The sequence below is a fragment of the Periophthalmus magnuspinnatus genome, chromosome 15, assembly GCF_009829125.3.
Source record: "Periophthalmus magnuspinnatus isolate fPerMag1 chromosome 15, fPerMag1.2.pri, whole genome shotgun sequence".
Lineage (NCBI taxonomy): Eukaryota > Metazoa > Chordata > Actinopteri > Gobiiformes > Gobiidae > Periophthalmus > Periophthalmus magnuspinnatus.
In genome coordinates this window covers 3,967,543-3,985,745 of record NC_047140.1, presented here as the reverse complement: position 1 = coordinate 3,985,745, position 18,203 = coordinate 3,967,543, and the positions used below count along the sequence as shown (strand labels likewise).

The 18,203-nt window shown below is 38.8% G+C and overlaps 1 protein-coding gene across 1 annotated transcript in view; it reads left to right on the top strand.

The window, feature by feature from the left end:
• The window catches only part of pcdh15a (protocadherin-related 15a), a 301,030-nt gene that overhangs the window by 71,785 nt on the left and 211,042 nt on the right, over positions 1-18,203 (top strand). Inside the window, exons 4-8 of the mRNA XM_055227140.1 lie at positions 7,756-7,916; positions 9,133-9,288; positions 10,847-10,966; positions 11,539-11,649; positions 17,273-17,443. Coding sequence (XP_055083115.1) covers positions 7,756-7,916; positions 9,133-9,288; positions 10,847-10,966; positions 11,539-11,649; positions 17,273-17,443 — 719 coding nt within the window. The remainder of the gene's footprint in view (positions 1-7,755; positions 7,917-9,132; positions 9,289-10,846; positions 10,967-11,538; positions 11,650-17,272; positions 17,444-18,203) is intronic.

Genomic DNA, 18,203 nt, shown 5'->3' with positions numbered 1-18,203 from the left:
GAAACGTCTGTGAACTAAACCAACCTGCAGCTTTGTTCAGATAGATCGAAGCTTATGGTTACATTTACTCTATTATGTAGTGAGGGATTCTAACACACAATACTTCACTTGCACTTGAGAAATATAACGACAAAAGCTTTACAACAAGCTTAAAACTTTGTAGTTCATTACTCTATTTGCACAGTACTTTAAGTTCTTCTGAATACATCAGTACAAGATGTTCTGTCCACAGTTATCCATTGCTTGAATTATTTTGCATTATTTTTTCTTTTCTTTTAATTTTATAATTATTTGTATATCTGTCACTTTCACGTATCTTATTTTTGTAATATTTAGATTTAAAATTTCATATTTAATGACCTATCTGTGTCCCCATATACAGGTAAACATGTTCAAATCAAATACAGGTTTTACTGATAATGGTTATTTATTTTTAATTACAAACCAATGGACATGATATCAAATTTGATGACAATAATTTTGTGTTTTGGTTCTTAAAAAAAAAAAAAAATGCAATCAGAAAGCAGAATGAGCCTCATATTAATCTCTCATTGGGGTTGCAAGTTATAAATGAGAAAAACTTGCACGTGTCCTCTTTATGCAGGTAAAGGTGCTGTGAGTACAGTACCTTAGTAAAGCAATAACAGTACAGGCCACATACAGTTCCTTTAAAGGGTCATATTACACTATTTTCTGATCTCTGTTATAATGTCGTTTCCTCATCACAAACAGACCTGGAGTTGTGTTTTGTTTCATTCACACATGTTTAACACACAAACCTGCATATTTAGGCTGAGTTCTTCTCTCAAACAGAAAACAGTTCCACCTTGTAATGTCATCATGTGGCAATACAAGAAATGCTCCACTGTGTTTTTAAACTCCATACACCTTCACTAGAGTAATTTCAGCCTTGGAATTGCCAATCTCACCTAAACAAAAGGTAAATAACTTGAAAAGTATAGCTTCATGACATCACAAGGTAGAACAGAGCATTTTGAGTTTTAAAGATGTAGACAGACTAATAATAAAGTGTTACTCAAACATGTGTGAATGAAACAAAACACATCCCCAGGCCTGCTTTTGATGAGATAACAGCATTATAACATGACTTAAAGCTCACATGGGTCCATTTTGTGTAATGTAGGACCTTTAATAATATAATATTTCCAAATCACCTTGTATCGCTTGTATTTATGGCCACTCAACTCACCTGATTCATTTCTTTAAATCAGAAATGCTTTATTGCCACTGTCAGTGTGTTTTGGCGACTGTGCAAGACAAAACAATGAACAACAATAGCAAAATCTAAACTCCAATAAAACAAAACTTTGCTTGCTGACAGACTTCCAAAACACCAGTATCTCTATTCCTCTCTCCTCCGTAACAACCCAATATGAGCTGGAATTGGTTTCAGATTGACAATAGCGGTTCTGATTTGGGGGAACATTCGTTATGAGACAAACCACGGGCATGCAGAGGCGTCAAAGAGGTGCCGCTGTAAAGATGGCCCTTTGATGGAGAAGTGTGTGGGCGGACACTGGTGGAATATGCACAATGCACAGTGTATTGTTGTGTTTGCATGTGGTTAGGTCCGTCCATATTGTCTGTTAGCTCTGATTGAATAAGTGATTTGCAGAATTACCATAACTCCTCTGCCAAGTGTCTCCACAGTCTCCTCTGAGTATCCAACAGATTTCCCAGTTTGCATAATACATATACAGGTCCAACTGTGAGCCGACATGTGAGATGAACGGAGGTAGTGTTCAAAGTAATGCCACTTAACTGAATAAAGGCCTGTCATGATAATTATTATATATCGAGTTATCGTTCAACATATGTTACATGGAACAATACTTTTTGAGGTTCAGTATTTATCGTGTGCACATTTTCTTTGCACTACTCAAACATTTTTGGTTATTTTTTGGCTTTATGATAAGATTTGAGCTGTGGAGGGTTGAATAAAAACATCTACGGCTCATTACAGATGCAAACCAAGAACTGAAGTTTTTCATTCTGCAGTTTATTCATTTCAGCTCATGGCTTTTTAAAAAATATTGTAGATTTAGAATAGTTTTTGTGGTTTAAATCTGCTCTTGGGTTATTGTGTCAGTGGCATAAACTAGTTTCAATATGTTTGTCATCTATATTTACTTCAGGAGTACATTGAACTTCAAAATACATTATTGTGACAGGACTAAGTATGTATATAAAGACCATGCAATCATCTATGAGCCAAAAAATGCATAATAATGAAGAAAAAACGAAAAAAAAAAAAAAGTCATACTGGACTATATCTGTTTAGACCTCTGTCATCCAGGTCTGATCCATGGCAAAAGATGAAGTTCAAATCTGTCAACTGGACAAATCGTTGTAGGAGTGAAGACGTTTCGCTGCTCATTCAAGCCGCTTCTTCAGTTCTAGTCAGAATGCTGGTGGCCACTGCCTTATATCTGTCTGAGGGGAGGGGCTCACCACACTGAAATTGTAAACAGCTTTTGTTTCCAATGGCTGTTTAGAGTTGGATGAGCAGCGAAACGTCTTCACTCCTACAGCGATTTGTCCAGTCGACAGATTTGAACTTCATCTTTTGCCATGTACTGGACTATAAGTTGCATATATTCTTTTCAATACATCTTCCACCTCTCTATCTATTAGTTATTATAGTTATACAGTTTTGTTTTCTTACATTGAATAAAATTGGTGGAAGTATTATTATTTCCATATTTTACGTATTATTTCCAAAGCATCTAAAAATAAATTTTACATTGGTAGTTTTGGTAATCTTGTTGGCTCAAGAGATTGGACAATATAAACTTAAGGAGCTGTCAGGGGAGTAGCACCAAATTCTGGGGCCTGGACACAGATCATCTTAGTGGGCCCACACCACATATGTTCTAATGGAAAAATGTGTGTTACAGACTGTGTGAGGGGCCCCTCTCTGCACTGGGCCCTGGGTAAAAAGTATCCTTTATCCCTCCAGTCCGACGCACCCGGAGCAGTCAACACTTATTGGAAGCAAAAGCTAATGCACTCTCTACTACTCTCTACTTACAGCTTTTTTAAAAAAATGCTACACTCTCAGTGGGTTAAAAAATAGAAAATAGAATCAAACCACAAAATCAATTCAAGTTGATTAAACTGATTGTGAAGGCAACAGCAGTTTGTATTCTATATCGATGCTAAAAATACACTATGTCTTCTTGGAGACTGCACAAATTGTTAGTTGCAAGGTTCAAGTGAAATCATTTAGCCAGTGCATTCAGATCAAATTGAAGAGAGCAATGAAAAAGGACAGTAATAGTAACCTGTCAGAAGGACTTTTAAAGGGAATTTATCCTCTGTTGTTTGTATTTGCTTCTGCCTGGCCCTGATAAATGCTGTGTCTAATTAAAAACATACTTGGGTAAAAGAAAAAGAAAAAAACTATAAGTATAAATACACTAGTTATTTGTTTAGTTAGTTAGTTAGTTACTTTATTGTCCCCGAGGGGAAATTTCATCATGTTCACACAGGAAAAAACGCCATTTACATACAATACCACACAGACACATCACATACATAGGACAGACACAAAGCAATTCAATGACATTATAAAAGTGCATAATAATAATCAGAGTTTCGTGATCTATAGATTGTTCAGGTTAATAATGGCTGTGGATATGAAACTATTTTTGAAACGTGCTTTATTACATCTGAGAGTCCTGTATCGTCGACCTGAAGGCAGTAGAGTAAAGTAACGGTGCAGTGGATGAGTGTGGTCCTGTGTTATTGTCTGTGCTGTACGAGTAATGGCTTTAGAGTTTAGCTGTGACAGACTGGGAGTAGGGAGACCAATGATTTTTGCTGCTAAGTGGGTTATTTTTGTGAAAGAATTACGGTTTTTAACTGTGCGCATGATAAGAAAACATGGTGGACAGTACAGTAGGACAGGTTGGATGATGCTGGTGTACAGAATAAGCAGTAGATGTGGTGAAACATGAAGTCGTTTTAACTTAAGGATAACAGAAAGTCTTTGATTGCATCTTTTTGAAATGTCCAGAGTGTGAAAGTTAAAAGTCAGTTTATGATCAATTGTGAGTCCAAGATATTTGAAATGTTCAACAGTGTCTATTGTGATATCGTCAGTGATGGTAGGGTCAAATATTCCAGGGCCAAAGGTCATTGTGATACAGACTTCTGATATTGTCCAAGTGATGTGCTGTCTGAGAGAAGTCCTAAAATAGCTGTATCATTTGCATATTTAATGTATACTGTTCCAGGTGATGGGCTGGTGCAGTCATTTGTATATAGAGTATATAGGAATGGACTTAGTACACAGCCCTGCGTTTATATGTGTTTAGGGTTGTCAGAAGTATAGATACCAGATACTAATCAATATTAAACATTGTAATGCTACTAGTTTAAACATGCATCAATACTGAATAGTTGTTGAATAGTTTTAGAATAGAACTAGTGCAACAACAACACAATATTAAAGAAACTGTGGGTATTTTTTGGTTGATATGTATCTCTATTTAAAAAAAAAAAAAAATAAATAAATAAAATCGAGTATCAGGCAAATGTTTGCACATCGGCGTATCATTTTTTTGTTGTTGTTTTTTTGGCACAACCAGCTGCCGAAATATGCATAAAGTATATATGCATAAAGCTTTGTCTGAACACTTTAGTCCAAATAAGGTATGACACAAATTCTATCGGTATCAACACTGGCCATGAAAAAATCCATCCTGGTCAATCCCTAATCAAAATCAAGGTTGAAATTTTAGTATTGTAACAACTGTAGTGTATTTGTATGTGTTTATTCAGGAGTAAAGTATTGAACGTAGATATTTCTTAAAAAATCGCCCAGTGTCTGTGTGCACTGATGCTTCTAGGACCTGCTGTGCGTAGTCGTACACAGCCAAAATACCAGTCACTTCCTCATTTCAAACATGGCGTCAGCTCAGACCCTCTGCTCTCCTGTGCTTCTCCGGCCCTGCTGCCAGCTCCAGTGATCTTCTGGATAAAAGTGTTCCGTATGCCCATGCAGCAGCTGAGGGGTCAGTCTTGTCCTGTGAAGCCCACTTCAGAGCCTGCCCACTGGAGGTGACCCCAATCCCATTCACATTTGGGTTGTTCTTGGGAAATGCAGGAAGAACACTGACATTAGACAAGTTCACGGAGGATATAGCAGAGTTTGGGATTGTGTTGTCACGTATCATCAAAATTTTAGTCTAATGTTACATCAATGGAGATTAAGTACAAAATTTGGCAGCCATTCCAAAGAATTCTGACGCTATAGAGTGATAAATGTATTTATCAGTAGTGGTCCAACAGTTTATTAGATTGTCAACTTCTTAATGTTGTTTTGGTAGTCTCTTTATGGAAATTGACTCTGCTGCCAAAAACATGGCCAACTATGTTTGTTAAGCCGCTTTACCTGGCTAGAAAATTGGCCTATTGTGAATGTTTAGGTTGATGGAGGCAAGACTCTCCAGATGCACAGAGGACATGAAAACCAAGTTATGAAATTATACCAATCTCATATTTGTGTGCCAAAATTATATCTGTAAACACATTATATTTGATTAAAGATGAGCAGTTTTGTGGTAATTAAACACTGATTAATCCATAAAATGTCAAATTATGTTTAAAAGTAAAGTCAAAATCAAGCTATTCGTTCTTAAATCTTACAAGTCTGTGCAATTTGCTTCAAGTTCACAGTTACACAAATGAAAAGATAGATCCACATCACCATTGTCATTTCTGCTCCGAGCGTATGTATTTTTACAACCTCTCGGCGATCTTTGGTACATCGGTTTGTCTCACCCTAATAAATCGTGCTTCTTTTTGACTGATATGGGCAGTGTCGTTGGCATTGTGACAGAACGTGGGTGGGTGGGAGTTGCAGCTGTCAGCGCAGAAGATCTGAGTTCAGTTGAGTTGAGACAAACCCGGCTCCTCTTGTGTCCTCCGCTGTAATATAATCAGATTTATAATTTATGGCCGGAGAGTTCAGCAGCCTGTAGCTCAGCACTGCAGCCTCTCACACTAGATTAATGAAGCCACTGTACCCACTCTTTTCTTTCTCTTTTGACTTTCAAATCATTGCCTTCGAACATCTATTTTGCAAATTGTTAGAGCAAGTTGGTAGATTACAGCAAAAGAAAAAAAAGCATAATTGTAAATGTATATGTTGCTAATAAATGTACTGCAGTTTTTGGTCATCTTCAGTCTATTAAAGCATCTCCCATGGCCACACTAGCTCACTGATTTCTCAAACTTTTAGCCGGTTGTATGACTGCTACTCTATTAGGCTTATAACTATTCGTATACTTTGTTCTTTGTTAAGGATCAACACTGCTATGTGGTCACTTTCAAGGTTAAAGGCTGATTTTTACTTTCTTTAAATGTGAAAAAGCAAATCTAGTTAATTTGAAACAGTTTGCTGCAAATGTATTCTTCACTAATGTGTTTTTAGCATCAATTATTCACAACAATAAGTCATATGTACTTTTCACAACTTTCAGAGACCCTAGTTTTGTTGTCATGCTAGCTAACAGTGCTAACACCATACATCCAGGTTATAGCACAATAAAAGATTTTAGAATTAAATGGAAACAGCTTACAGGGCACAGCAGTCTGAGTTTCACTTTAAATATCTGTACTGGGGCAAAACATATTTTCTCAACTTCATGGACAAAAATCAGGTACAGCCACTTTAAGGTGCTCTTTATTGTCCTCACGGGGACATTTGTCCTCTGCATTTGACAGGAGCATGCCGCTGGTTCTGAACCTGTCAGCAGCAGTGAGTGATCACAGTGCAGTGTGTGGGGACCCATTTCCAGATCTTAAGATATAGGTTTATGGTCAGGAGTACCTAGCTGGAGGATTAGTCTATCGTTTATGTTGATGATGTCTTTTCCTCCTTAAAAAAATTGTACCTATGTTAACAACCCAAAACAAGAACATGATCTCAACATTGTTTTTGAACAACAAACTCCAACTTTTTCCTTTAATTATAGAGTTGTGGTACAAACCAGACATACTTGAGGTGCGCTGCGGGCAAAGGTCCAGTACAAATACTGGAAGAAACTCTTTCCTAATCAGAGCAGTGTCACCTGCAGTAAACACCTCCTCAGGGCTATAGACAGCCAAATACAGATATTTCTAAATGTAGACGTAGAAACCCTCTTGACACTATGCTGTTTGTTTACTCAGGCACGGCTGTCCTTGCCTGGTGCAATCTGATGCAACAGTTTCAAAAGGAGCACAAATGGCAACTATTTACCAGTAATTTGGCAGAAAAGTGAAAGTTATTATTATTATAATGCATTTGGAAGATTGTTGTCTAATGTGGTGTTATGACTGGCTCTGTTTGCTCGTTGGTGGAGCTCGCAGATCTAAAGTTTGGCAGTGCCATTCCAGCTTTTACCCCACCTTGGGCAGGACACCACCTTGCCTCTACTGAATGTTCTTTGAAGTTCTTTGAGTGCCCAGTGGAGATACAAATTTGTTTCTAAATTCACAAAACACTACAACACTTCTGTAAGTCTAAACTGACTAAATTGATGTCGATGTGCTTTTTCAGTTACTTAATGCCACTGATTTTCAACCTTTTTGACCTACTCAAAACATTAGAAAAAATGTGGCGCAAATAATGCCTGTGCGTTGTGTCTGGCGTTGGATGTCAGAAGGTTCAGAAGTTACTCACACTGGTTGAAAATCAATAACATAATTTTTATTTATTTTATTCTTCCTTGTTCTGTGTGGCAGGTACTGTTCTGGTGGATAACCTGATGATCAAAGGGCGGGCCGAGGACCCTGGGCGGACCATCGAGCTGACGCTACTGGACAACTACGACTACTGGTTCCTCCTGGACGCAGCGCGGCAGAGGCTGTACCTCAACAGCACCGGCCGTGTCCTGGACAGAGATGTAAGTCACAGAGATGTGGTTTTAAATATAATACAAGTTTTCCAAGCCACATGAACACAAACAAAAATAGGCACTTTGTTCTGGCCGGAGATGAGCACCATCAAAAGTTCTCACTACTACAGGAAAAAAGATGAGATAACACCGATATCCATGGTTGTAAAGGGTGGAGCCTATTTAACTCAAGTTTCATTCTATTTCTTCGTCATTAATTGTGGGTCTGGAATGTTTCCCATGCAAACCAACCCTTAATCAAATCCATGACAATATTAGAAGTATACAGGGCTTATTTCTGTAATTGGATGCTTTTATGCTGTTTGTTATCAAACTGACAAAGACAAAGAAAGATTCCTTACTCTGTGCGAGGCTCTGGCCTGCAGCACATTTGAATAGTGTGCTAATAGGGCACATTACAAACATGCTTGAATGTACTAGCGCCCCTGACATTTCAAATAGGCACTGGAGGTAATTTTAAATATAAAAGATTGTTGTTTTGCTGGTATTTTTACTTCAAAGCTGTTCTTTTTGCTAAGAAATTGAGGATTATAAAAAATGCAACAATGCTTTAGTAAAAGTCAAACTGAGAGAAAGGGAGAACATAGACTCAGATGTAAAATATGACCTGACAGATTGCAGGGTAAACAAAGCATCCTGCTGTGCCCTATTTCATTTGAACAGTACAGACACATAACAGAGATTTTAATAATTCAATATTCAGCATAAATTTTGATTTTCTCAAAAAGAACTACAAGTGGTATGCATACAGTTATACAGTCATTATTAGCTTAAAGAAATACTGAATACGCTGTTTTTTTTAACTGTTTTTTGGTCTCAAAGGTTGGCAGTACTTTGTTAAATGTACTTAAGTAACATCTTGGAGAAGTTTTCCGACACCAAACTTGTACTCTTTCAGACATTATTTAATTTCTAATTTGTGTGGTCTATCTTTCAAAAATACCAGATTTTATGCCTTTTATTTATTTAATTTAATTTTTTAATTATATTTATTTGTTTATTATTATTATTATTATTATTATTATTATTATTATTATTATTATTATTATTATTATTATTATTATTATTATTTACATTAGATTCTCTTACAATTACTCCAGTAGTAATTCTACTATTCTTCTATTACTGTGAAATATCTCTGTAATTATAAATCCCCACCTCTGACTGCACTAAATGTAACCAAAGTGTTGATTTTCCTCCCCAGCCCCCAGTCTCCATCACTACCCTCGTGGTGATGGTGGAGTGCCGGAACTTGATCATTGGTAACACCATCAAGCACGAAGTACGCGTCATTCTGCGGGACATCAACGATAACGGGCCTATATTCCGCCACCCCAGCTACTATGTAGCTGTCAATGAGGTGAGGACGTACACACTCTGTAATATAATAACGCACAGCCGCAGCCAAAATATATGAAATGCACTTCCATCAGACTTAATCTTATATCCTGATGTTTTGATTTATTTTGGAAGGCTCAATGGTGAGAGTTTGACAACGTGACAGCGCTCATAGTATTAAATGAAGTTGCTGCTGTTAGCACATTTCATTACATTGATGGAAACTTACTTACTTTCACTTTTTTGTTCTCTGTTTAGCTTATGCCCTGCCGTGTAATAACAATGTCATCAATGGCTTTGCATTCACCACAGTACAAATTATCACCTGTTTTTTCAGGTTTAAGAAGCGGATAATTACGTCTCATCCAGGTTTTTATATCCTTCACGCAGGCATTAAGTTTGTCAACTTTTTTTGTCTACCAATGTTATCTGATTTCTTTGATAAATACGTGTCTATGTGTCATAAGTAAAGCAACGGTTAAATGATTCAAGTTAATGCAATGTTTAGATGAGATTACCTGATCGCAGCATATATAAAATGTGAAATTAATTGGGCCGATTACTTATTCCTGCGGCACACCGTGATTACTTTAGAAAATGATGAGAAGCTCTGGTTTACCAGTGCATATCTGATAAATAGGATAAAAGAAGTTGACAAAAAGGTAGGTATAGGCTCATTAATTATTATTTCTATTATTTTTTATGGGCTGAGCATTAGGGATTGATGATATTAGTGATTTTTGTTTCAATCTAATACTCATAAAAAATTGAATTAAAACCTATTGAAAGTTATTTACTATAAAGAACCTTACCTTGACTTATAGGCTACCTTTTTTTTTTTTTTTTTTTTTTTTTCCTTGCCTCACCTCAGCTTGAACTGATCTAAAAAAAAAAAGAAATATGTGTGAACAAACCAAAATATAATCATGGTATTTCATAAAATTCTTTTAAAATTTGATTAGAAACAGTACTTTTTGGAGACATTTTAAATATGTATAGTTTTACAAAATAATTTAAACTTTCCATAGCTTCCGTATCGAAATATTGATATTTTGGTATCAATCCATCCATCAGCAGTTTGCATGCATTGTTGTTTCATCTTAAATTTTTGCAACCATGCCTCATTCCTGGTTTTTCTTACCATATCTAAACTAATTGCCCTAAACTTGCCACCTGCTTTGACTTTCATCCTCTCTTCGGTGTATACATCCATTGTGGGGACAACACTGTGAATATTATCAGAGTCCTCCACAACTAGCCCAACAGTGCAGTGAATCATTGCACATTTCTGTCAACTTTCTCTTTTGAAAAAGCGTTCCCAGCCCACTGTCTGGTCTGTGGAGTCCTCCCAGGCTCCAGGGAACAGCCATGCTTTTTATTATTCTGTCAGCACCGCGCCTATGCCTTCAGACCACTGCCGCCTGCCCTATACGATTATATTTATGTACATGTGGATAGGGAGAGGGTGAAGTGGCAGCAGTAGTAGCAGTATGCAAAGCCTCTCCAAGTGATAAGGTCGTTAAATATGTGCATAACTATATGTTCATGGTATATATAATTTTTTTTTTTTCTTTTTTCAGCTCACACCAGTTGGATTAACGATATTCACGGGCTTCGCGGGACAGAATGGTGCAGTGGACATTGACGATGGACCTAATGGACAAGTGGAATACAGTGTGCTTTACAATCCCAATGACACGGTAAGCTAGTGCTAATCAAATAAGGTGTTATAAAATGAGGTTTGGCGGTGTAATATATGACAGGGTAATATCAAATAATTCCACAGTAGAATTGAAAAAGATCAGCAGTTCATTCCCATCTCAGACAACTACAATCTGCCATTAGGTACATTTATATGGCCAGTAAAAATCCAATAACTATAGTAAGCCCTATTAGATCAGATTTTTGGTGTGTTCATGTGCCCAAGAAAAATCTGGTGAAATGTGACAGTTAATCAACCTTTTTTTTTGTTTAATTGTTGTATTTGGGAGGGCAATGGTGCAGATTGTCAGCCTTGTTTCTATCAGTCTTCCCCAAGGCAGATGTGTCTACAGAAGTAGCTTACAAATTACCAGACGTGGAGGGAATGAATGCAATGCTTTGTAAATGGCACTTTACTTTCTCCTCACTGAGTCTGTACAAAGTTTCATACAGTCCTTATAAATGTTGACTTTGATTAATATTGCAATATGTGGACTGTAATGGAGCTCTTCGCATTAACATAATTATGCAAGATGTTGTTTCCTAATAAATGTTGTTGTCCTTGATGCAGGATTCCAATGACACGGTACGAGTTTCCAACACACTCTCAGGAAACATCGTTTTGAATCGAAGACTGAACTATGAAGATAAAACTCGATATCTGGTTCTAATACAAGCTAATGTGAGTTATCTACAACACAACTCTCACACTTACATAAAATATTCATACAGGATTTTGTTTAAATATTCAGCATTTGTGACATAGATAGAGGGCAAAAAGTTACTTTGTCGATCATTTTTAGGGTTCAAACTGTATTGAACAGTACATCAATAGTTCTGTCTGTCGGAGAGTCTGTTTACTGCATAGATTTTATCCTCAATGTAGATTAAGACCTTGGCTTTACCGATAACTGGAGATATTGATGGAGTAGACTTTGTCATTCTGGTCAAACCACAATGAATCACACGCAACCGTTGCTTTAGGTCCCGCTTTAGAGTAAATGAGAAAGTGAGTTGAAGGTGAATTGAAATAAGAATGTTGGTACTTACGGTAAAGGAAACACATTATGACTGAGAAAATTAGCTTCAAGGTGCACTTTGTAACTTATCCGGTGGTGTGTTCAGCATTAAACACCTTTATCGCCGTGAATACAAGCAAACGATGGCATCAGCCCATGTTACAGGTCAGATCAGTGGAGATATGACTCGACTCTCAGTAAGAAATCATGTTTTTCCATATTTTTAGCCATAACAACATAAATATAAATAAGTAGGTTGAATGCCATAGTGTGGATCCTTCAAAGCAAAGTAGAAACATCTTCAAAGGGACAAGCAAATACCATTATTTGCATATTTTACTGTATATACAACCATAAAAATACAAGCTAAGAATAAAAAAAAAAAAAAGAATATAGGTGTTGTAACTTTAGCTTATTTTTGAATAGATAAATATTGATACTAAAACACTATTATCAAAGGCAGTTTTTGCATCTAAGTTATGCTAAATATTAATTAAAAAAATGTCCTTCTTGACTTTATTACTGCAGCCTGAATCCTACATTATGTTACCCACTTTTTTATATATGCGCTTTTCATGTTTTTCACCTCTGATCATGACATATAAAACATACGTTGGATATGCGCCACAGGCTGTTTTTATGCCAAGTATCTACTCTTTCCTATCTATAATTATCACTATATCCCCATAAACCAAGCTTTAAATGGAACACGTATAGAAATGGGTGCTTTGGCATGTCATCAGAAACTATAGACAACCATATAACTGAGAACACTCCAAATCTAAAGGACGGGGGCAGCTGAACGTTTTAGCAGTGGGACTATCACCACCAATCCTCATTTCCTGGATGAGGGAGCAGAGGAGCCGGCTGTATGCTGACGAGAGGTCCTCCGAGCAGCAGCCTATCAGAGCTGAGGATGAGGCGAAGATGTGCTATTTACCACAACTGTTCACAGCTTGTGTCAAAGAGTTCAATTATACCCACAATGCGATCCTTTCAAGTGGCACGCTGCTCACTCGACTGGACGCTGCTCTGGAAGGCACAGGCATCAGCAGAGGAAATAATTAGGAACATAAAAAGTGAGTTTTATGTTATGTAGAAGAGAAGAGGTGACCCTGACCTCATTACTGTTATGATTCAAAAATGTGCTTAGATGATTACAAGCAATGGACATACTAAAGGTGCTATGTGTAGTTTGATTACAATAATTTACTATAGCAACCCAGCAGCCAGCTCTTTCACACTGTTCAGCTGCACGTCTGCTCGTATGTGCACAGCATTCAAAGGCATTGACTTTTGAATAAAACATTATTTTCACTGTAATTCATCATTTCAAATTTATTTTCAAATAATTACTTCTGTTCACCTCGTCGGATTGTTCCACATCACAGTTGCCCAGCTGCAGCGGAGCACCGGCCAGTGAGGGCGAGTGAGGGCAGTGATGTGGGAGTCCAACCTGCGGGTCCCACAATAATGCCTTTTCTCTGACCCGTGCCTCACTAGGGGGCAGGTGTCAGAGAGTGTGTGCGAGCGACACTGTAGAGATAGGGCCTGAGAGCGTGGGTGTGGAGGTGGGAACGATCTGTCCCGGTGCTCGCTACAATGCCTCCTCTACCAACATTCCTCTTTGTTTTATCATGGGCCAAGTAGCAATGAAGTCCTGTCTTTGTAAAAAAACTCTGCAAAAGTTTCAACGCTTCTGTGATGTCAAGTTTCTGCGATAAACAACTAGATGCTTTCTGTGCTTCTTTCAACATAAAAGCTCGTGTGTTTACCACCTGCACAAAGGGCTTTATTGTGAAAAGGCTGGACAGGAGGCAGTGCGCTAATCAAGCTCAACTCTGCACAGACGACTAACTGCCAAGAAGAGAGACTGTGGGTTCAGCTAATTATAAAAATCATGTTGTTTGCTTCACTGGTGACTCTGAAACTGTTCTAACATGTCACCATGGAGAACACATGAAAGCGCATCATGTCATAACCCCAGTGCTCAAATGAAGCCGAGTGGGCAGTAAAAGTGTCAATCATCTCATCAGTACAGATACAGATTCATAAAAGACTAAAATAAGAAGAAATATCATGAACTTTTGGGTATAAAACTACACATAGCACCTTTAAGTGTGTCAAACAAATATTAAATGAAGAAAGCAGATGAAAAGAACAAAATGAAAAGAAATTGTTCACTTCATCGGGTCCCTACACTGATTAAAGCAAAAGACTTATTAAAGGGGACATATTATGCAAAATTGACTTTCAGAGCTTTTAAGCGTGGTCTGATTGTTCCCCTTTCTCATTTACACGCTCAAAGTTGTATTTAGAGTGATCTGTGCACGTTTGACTAATCTTTATTCTCCTGTACTCAAGACGTCATTGCTCTGATCTACCCCCATTTTCACCACCACCAATGCACACCCACTGCTCTGTACTTACTTTACTCACTCCAAATGTATTTTCTCAATCTGCAATATGTGTAGGACTTGGCACCGAAAGTTTGTGGTCTTTTTCTTTCATTGAGTTAGGTTAATATTGCAATTTCAAAGGTCCAAAATGTAACATAATGATCCCAGAAAGTACAACTTTATAGAAAACAAAAGCATAATATATTTTATGTAAGTGTATCATTATCAGACAAATATTTAATAAAAAAAATATGGATATATAAGACATTGGAGTACAATATAAAAATAACATTGCTAACACTAAAAAGAAATAAGTACAAGTTGTGAATTCAGTCCATCCATTTTCTTCCTCTTATCCGGAACCAGGTCACGGGGACACCAGTCTAAATAGGGACTGCCAAACTTCCCTCACCCCAGACACGTCCTTCACCTCCACAAGTGGGACCCCAAGGCATTCTTAGGCCAGCTGAGAGACTTAGTCCCTCTAGTGTGTTCTGGGTCTTCCCTGGGGCCTCCTTCCAGTAAGACATGCCCGGAACATCTCCCTAGGGAGGCGTCCAGTGGTCATCCGGAACAGATGCCCGAGCCCCCTCAGCTGGCTTCTCTTGACATGGAGGAGCAACGGCTCTACTCTGGGCTCCTCCCGTGTGACCAAGCTCCTCACCCTATCTATAAGGGAGTGCCCGGCCACCCTGTGGAGGAAACTAATTTCAGACGCTTGTATCTGCAATCTTGTCCTTTCGGTCATTACCCAGAGCTCATGACCATAGGTGAGGGCAGGAACATAGATTGACCAGTAAATCGAGAGCTTCGCCTTTACCACAACAGACTGATACAGTGACCGTATCACTGCCAACACTGCACCAATCCGTCTGTTAATCTCATGTTCCATCCTTCCCTCACTTGTGAACAAGACCCAGAGATACTTGAACTCCTCCACTTGAGGCTGCGCCTAGAAATTCTGTCCATAAATATAATGAACAGAACCGGTGACAAAGGGCAGCCCTGGCGAAGTCCAACATGCACCGGGAACAGGTCTGACTTACTGCCGGCAGTGCAAACACAGCTCCTGCTCCGGTCATACAGGACCAGACAGCCCTTGGCAAAGGGCCCCGAACCACATAGTCCCGGAGCACCCGCCAAAGGACACCACGAGGGACACGGTCGAATGCCTTCTCCAGATCCATAAAACACATGTGGACTGGTTGGGCAAACTCCCAGGAACCCTCAAGGACCCGATGGAGAGTATAGAGCTGGTCCAGTGTTCCACGACCAGGATGAAAACCACACTGCTCCTCCTGAATCCGAGGTTAGACTATCGGTCGGATTCTCCTCTCCAGTCCCTGGAATAGACCTTACTGGGAAGGCTGAGGAGTGTGATTCCCCTGTAATTGGAACACATCCTCCGGTCCCCCTTGCCTTAAATTGAGTCATTTATGTATTATTAAAATTATAATTTGATGATGACTATATACCCTTTTTTATCTGATTATTCAGAAAGGCAGCTCTATTTAGGAAAAATAGGAAAGCAAAAGAAGGCTACCAGTCAAGTATGTGCAGCGTACAAGATGAACATTTATTGCACGTGTAAAAATATTGCTCAAAAATCTTTTTACAATATGTCACTGTAGAGTATCATTTGGACCAACAATTACTCCAGTCTAGGTAAATGCTTGTCTAAGGTTGTTTTGACACTGTCATGAGTTAGGTTGACATAAACCCAGTGTGAGTTAGGTCGACGTAAACCCAAACTCACATAAACCCAGTGTGAGTTAGGTCCTTTAGGTCAATGTAAACCCAGTGTGAGTTAAGTCAACGTAAACCCTGTGTGAGTTAGGTCGATGTAAACCCAGTGTGAGTTAAGTCGATGTAAACCCAGTGTGAACCCAACAGTCACATTCTGATTAGCAGTAAACAGTTGCTTCGAGAGCACTTGAAGCAGGTGGTCTCGAGCAGCTCCAGTTGCACTCCGGAGTGGGGCGAGTGTAGTGTGAATGTGGCCAACCTCATGCCAATCTATGCGGTCCGCGGTGACAGTAACAGTGCTCGAAATTGTGTAAAAAAAAGTGCTCGGATGTCGTACAGTTGTATGAATGGGAGCTGCAGAGTTGCTGTTTGACATGTTCTTCTGACAAGGCAATTTGGATCAACTTAATATCAGCGATACGTCTCATCCGGCCTCTGTCTGCGCAGGTGGGTCTGGGTCTGTATATGTGTCGTTCAAAAAGCTTTTTCTCCGCTGTCAACCTTATGGTGTATTTAACCACAGCTGAAAAGAAGACCACGGCGTTCATGGACAGCACTGGGGAAATGAGCGAGTGCGTGTGATTTCACAGGGCTCAGCTAATGGACTCTCACGTGGCTCATGGTGTTTGGGGTGAATGATGCGTAGCGTATGTGAACAAGACCAACCCGAAAGTGAAGTAAACTGAACAAAATCTAGTGAGCAATGGGTGTAATGCTGTTTTATTTCTAAACAAAAACAATGGACATGATTATTTATTTAATTTGGTGTTTTGGTTCTCAAGGTGATTATCCACTCACATCAGCCTCACATTTGGGTTGCCAGGTTCAATGCTGAAATCCAGTTGGTTTAAACCTAAAAGGACTCTCTCTGGTCTGAATCCTCACCACCTAAACTCTAGCACCAGCAGCTAATCACAAATCAGTGCTAGTGTAGCCTCTGCTGACTGAATTCTGTAGGTTATTTTTAAACTTACATACAGGTTACATACAGATATTTTAAATCAAATGCAGTTAAGACTAAATACTTACCTTTTCTGGTGTCTGGCGCACTATAGCAGATTGTTCTGTCCCATAGCACAAACACACAAATCAAATGGGACATGCAGTACCACCCCTAACATGTTCTCTGCTCCTCCCCCAGGACCGCGCAGGCTACCCCCCCAACAGGAAGACCGCGACCACCACCCTGACTGTTGACGTCCTGGATGGAGATGACCTGGGCCCCATGTTTTTACCGTGTAACCGTGTCAACAACACCCAGGACTGCACTCCGCTGACCTACCGAGTGGCCATCCCCGAGTTCACTGATCCGGTAAGAGCCAGACGAGACAAGTGCCAACAGTGCCATCAGTGCCATCAGTGCCATCAGTGCCATCAGTGCCATCAGTGCCATCAGTGCCATCAGTGCACCAACACAGTGTCATTGGCTTCATACAAATGTGCAACAACATGTTAAGTTTGGTTTCCAGATGAATACATGAACATTTGCTTCACATAGACTAGAGATGGGAACTATACTGAAAAAATTGTAACATTGCAATTATTGTTTTGGACATATGCAAAATTAGACTATATAGTGTAAAGTCTGTTTTTAAAACATTAAAGTGAAAACTGAGGAAGGAAAACATCCAGTGTATAAAGTGATATCTGCCTTTTTGTGATTAATTTTATGATCCACTCATGTTTTTTATGAGGCTTGAACCTCAACCAAGAATTTACAGGCGCATTTTAGCACATTTCTGATACATTGTTAAAATATTAAAATTTCGCTTTTGTCAGTATCACCCACTCCTCACACAGACGTCCGCAAAGCTGGTCTGTCCCGATTTTTTGTATGTATTTTTTTGTATGCATATATTTGAGCAAAATCTATCTTGCCACAGCACAGACAACAGCTCTTGAGGTCAACATATGCCGCTGCTTGCTGTCTGCATCTAATTATCAGCATTATATTGTTAGATAATCAGGAAGTGCTTGTTAGCATGCTAGTTTTTGATAGCTTTACTGTCGCGGTAAAAAAACTCCACACTTTCTGAGAGTTGTTAAAACTCATTGTGGTTAGGATAAGTGAA